We start from the raw sequence: 4,441 nt of genomic DNA on the forward strand, positions 1-4,441 counted from the left end.
CGGCGATGTGACGGATGTCGGTGGAAAACTGGCCAATGAAGTCTAACTGCCGGGCTCGTCGAGGTGAGGCATTGTCGTGCGTTTGTCGGAAGGCGAAGGTTAGAGGCTTGTGGTCTGTATAAATACAGAATTCACGACCCTCTAGCTGGTATCGGAAGTGTCGTATGGCGAGATAGATGGCGGTAAGTTCTCGGTCATAGGTCGAGTACTTTTGCTGTGCCTTTTCGAGACGTTTCGAGAAGAAGCCTAGTGGTTGCAGGTCTTCGTTGGTGCGTTGGTGAAGTACGGCTCCGGCTGCGAAATCTGAAGCGTCGGTCCATAGAGAAAGTTCGGCGTTCTTCACGGGATGTGCCAATAACGTTGCACGTTTCAGTTGCTCTTTGCATTGGGCGAATGCTTCGGAAGCTTCTAGCGACCAGGTTAATGGCGTTCTGTCCTTCTTTTTGTTACCTGGAGTCATCTCGAGAAGTATACCTTGCGTTTCCAGGGCGTGCGGCAGAAAACGTCGGTAGTAGTTTATCATGGCGAGGAACTTCTTCAACTCCATAATCGTCGTTGGCTGTGGCAGCTCGCTGATGGCTTGGACTCGATCGGGGAGAGGACGAATGCCAGAAGCGTTGACCAGATGGCCCAGAAAGGAAATCTCGTTCCGGTAGAACTCGCACTTGCCTGGATTGATGGCTAGTTGGTGCTTCTCCAATCGTTCGAAAAGTTGGCGTAAGTGTTCGTGGTGTTCTGCCTCGGACGTTGATGCTACGATCATATCGTCGATATACGGAAAGACAAACTCGAGCCCTCGTAGGACATCATGGATAAGGCGTTGGAATGTTTGCGCTGCGTTCCTCAATCCGAAAGGCATGGTAGTGAACTCGTAAAGTCCAAAGGGTGTCGTGATGGCTGTCTTCGCTATATCATCCGGATGAATTGGTATCTGGTGGTATGCTTTGTGCAAATCGACCTTGGAAAATATGATCTTGCCTTGCAAATGCATCGTGAAGTCCTGTAAAAACGGTAGTGGATAACGGTCGGGTACGGTTTTTGCATTTAGGGCACGGTAATCACCACAAGGGCGCCAGGTGCCGTCGGCCTTTTTTGTCTTATGTAGCGGGCTGGCCCAGCTGCTATTCGAGGGGCGGCACACTCCGAGCTGGACGAGTGATTCGAACTCTTTGCGGGCAGCTGCGTACTTTTCGGGTGGTAATCGGCGAGGTCTTGCGAATGTTGGTTGCCCCGTCGTTTCGATTCGGTGCGTCACTTCGGACTGCAGTAAGGTGCCAGGAGTGGATAGTGCAGTTAACCCGGGAAATTCCTTTAGGAGAGTGGCGATCGGTGAGGTGGAATCACATACTTTTACGGTTGGTTCCGACGGGTTTTGGCTCGGCACTCCGATAGAACGTACGTTCGTTAAGGCGTCGACAAGACATTTTTTGCGCAAGTCCACGAGCAGGTGGAAATGTTGGAGAAAATCGGCTCCAATAATCGCTGTCCCCACGTCTGCGATGATGAAGTTCCAAAAGAAAGATCGGCGAAGTCCCAAATCGAGAGTATAGAGCGACTCTCCGTAAACCTGGATTGGTGTAGAATTAGCGGCGAACAGCTTCATGGTGGAGGGTTTACTCGGGACGGAACTGTGTTGTCGAGGGATTACTGAAACGTCTGCACCGGTATCGATTAAGAATTTGATGTTAGTTTTTGGATCGGTTATTACGAGACGATAGCTATGGGTCGAAAGTACGTGTATCTGTTGAGATTGGCCTCTGGTTAAGCGTCAATCGGAAGCAGTGGCCGAGTTACTACCCTGCCGCCGATTGTTGAAGGAGCAGGGGGCACGACAGTTCCGCGCCACTTGCCCGTACTGCGTGTGGTAATAGCAGTGTCCGCTGGGTGTTACCGCATCCTGGTTCGGTTGACGTTGCCGGGTACGTGAGCGTGGTCGCGCGCGTTCTCGTTCGTTGAGCTTGCTCAGTACGGCGTCCAAGCGCTGACCTAATTCCGTTACGTGCCGAGAAAGACGTTCGAAGTCCTCGTTGCGTACTTCGTGGATGGTTTGGTACGGGCCCGTTCGGTGGTATAACGCGAACGAATCCATAACAGAGTCTGCTACTTTAGCTCGATCGTTGGTATCCGTGTTAGTGGCAATAACGGCGGACTGGACGTATGGCGGGAGACGGCCGATCCACAAATCTACCAGCATAGAGTCCGTCATTGCTCCATTTGCGGCGCGGCGCATCTCCGCTAATAGCTGCGATGGTTTTCGGTCCCCGAGGTTCATTTCGACAAGCAGACGATGCAAGCGGCTTCGTTGCGACTCTTCAAAGTGCTCAATTATTGCACGCTTTGCTACCTCGTAACGGTCCGTAGCGTACTGTCGAATGTTCTCCAACAGGGGGCGAAGCTCAGGAAGGACACGAAGCGGTATACGCGTTCTAAGAATGTTAAAACGGCGAATATGTTGGTTCGTGGTGATATTCCACGCATCGAACCAGTTTTCCAATGCGAAGAAAAAGGTTTGAATGTCAGTGGTGTCCATCTCCGGTGGTTTCAGCTGCATGGCATTCAAAGTGTCAATCTGCGATTCGGGCGGCATAAACATGGCGTCGCAGGCGGACGGCCCTGGTACGCGCGGGGTATTCGGAACGGGCGGTGTTGGTACGTGAGGCGATTTGGATCCACTCGCGGCTGGATCGGCACTCGGGGTTACGCCATCGGGAGTCGATACGTCGCGGACCGGCGGACTGTACAACATCCTTACGACTAAGGTTAGTTAAAAAAGGGTGGATCTTACCTTAGTGGCGGGGGCGCAAGCAAGTCCAGCTGAGGTTGGCTAGGTCGATCCTTCGGCGAAGAAAAATCCGCACACGCAGTCGATCGTGTTAGGATTAGTCGCTCGTTGGCTGCGTTCGTCGATGACGCCGGTGGTGTGAGAAACGAGGGGCGATGATCTTTGGTGGCGTTCGGTCGATGGTGTCGGCGAGAAGAGAACGATGGCTGCGTGCGCTGACGACGTCTTCGGTGCACGGTTGAAAAAAATGACGAAAGTAGCTCGAGCAAAATTCTGACGCAATCCGCTCGGCGTCGGCCTGCGCGCATTCACACACACACCCACACACGGTGCACACACAAAAACCGCGTGGGTCTGGAGCGCGCTCGGCGGTACGTGTGAGGTTATGATCGGCGGGTGCGCAAACACGTACGGGTACCAAAATGCTCGGCGGATGTGCGACACGGCGCGGGGTGTGTCAGCAAAATGTTCGGCGATCGCTCAGCACCGAGAGGAAACTTTTCCGCTAGGATCGGTCGCTCCGTCGGGGAAAAATGTTCCTGAATAGTGTTCCTCACTGTCGGCCACCTTCGGTGTCGATTTGCACTCACGTGGGTTCGGGGTTTGTGCACGGGGGTTTTTTTCGCTGGCTGCGCTTGCGTGGTGCCTCCTTCGTGGTCGGCCGCTCCTCGATGATGGGGGGGAACGTTGCCGTCGGTCCGGACCGTGGAACAATGGAAACACGTTTTTTTCCGGCTGGATACGGTATTCGTCAGGTTACCACTTACTCACTCGCGCACGCGATCACGTCGGGGTCACCAGTTTTAGGGGGGTCGATTTAGTTCGGATTAATCTTGTCCCTATTTTTATGTCGCGAACGCGTTGGGTTTCGTGAGTAGGTAATAATGAACTTTATTTTACACTATAATATGAACGGTTGCGCACGTTCCTTCGAGAGGGTTTCACGTTAAGGAATTTTCGAGCGCGGAGCGAAGGAAGAGGTCTGTTCGCTTTCGAGGTTGGGTCGCAAGAGAGAGAATGTGCTCGCTGACAGCAGGAAGTGTAGCGCTGGACACGCGGCGCACGTCACTTTGACACATTCGTGTGCCTGGTGAGTGCGCTCCACGGAGATCCGTGTCTTTGTCCCTGGATGTCACGATCGCTCACGATTCTCACGCCAGATGGCGGTCTGGTCGCTACAAGGTAAAAATCAACCTTCTAAATACATTATCCTTGCCTCCCAGTCAGACAAATCGGACTTAATTTACCTCTATCTTACCGCTAAATTACCGGTAATTTAAAAGTAATTTAATGGTAAATTAGCAGTCGTTAAATAAAATAGCCGGTCTCATAGTACAGTCGTCAACTCGTACGACTTAACAACATGCCCGCCATGGGTTCAAGCCCCAAATGGACCGTGTCGCCATACGTAGGACTGACTATCCTGCTATGGGGGGATCAATAAGTCACTGAAAGCCAAGGCCAGAAGTAGTGGTACAGGCAGGCCTTGACCGACAACGGTTGTTGAGCCAAAAAGAAGAAGAAGAAGAAGCAGTCGTTAATTTACCCATTCGAGCAGTTTTGACACATCCTATTCCTTCCTCTATTTTATTTTTATTTTTGTCGGCCAAATTGTTAATAAATGCAGTGGAGTGCCGTTTATCCGGGTACCTTTTATCC

At 52.1% G+C, this 4,441-nt stretch overlaps 1 protein-coding gene across 1 annotated transcript; it reads right to left on the reverse strand.

Moving 5' to 3' along the window:
* Positions 1–1,768: 1,768 nt before the first annotated feature.
* Positions 1,769–2,746, reverse strand: LOC133395112 (uncharacterized). Its single transcript, XM_061663812.1, has one exon. It carries the CDS (start codon positions 2,744–2,746, stop codon positions 1,769–1,771), a length of 978 nt encoding a protein of 325 aa, XP_061519796.1.
* Between the last annotated feature and the right edge of the window lie 1,695 nt (positions 2,747–4,441).

This window comes from Anopheles gambiae, chromosome 2 (genome assembly GCF_943734735.2).
Source record: "Anopheles gambiae chromosome 2, idAnoGambNW_F1_1, whole genome shotgun sequence".
Lineage (NCBI taxonomy): Eukaryota > Metazoa > Arthropoda > Insecta > Diptera > Culicidae > Anopheles > Anopheles gambiae.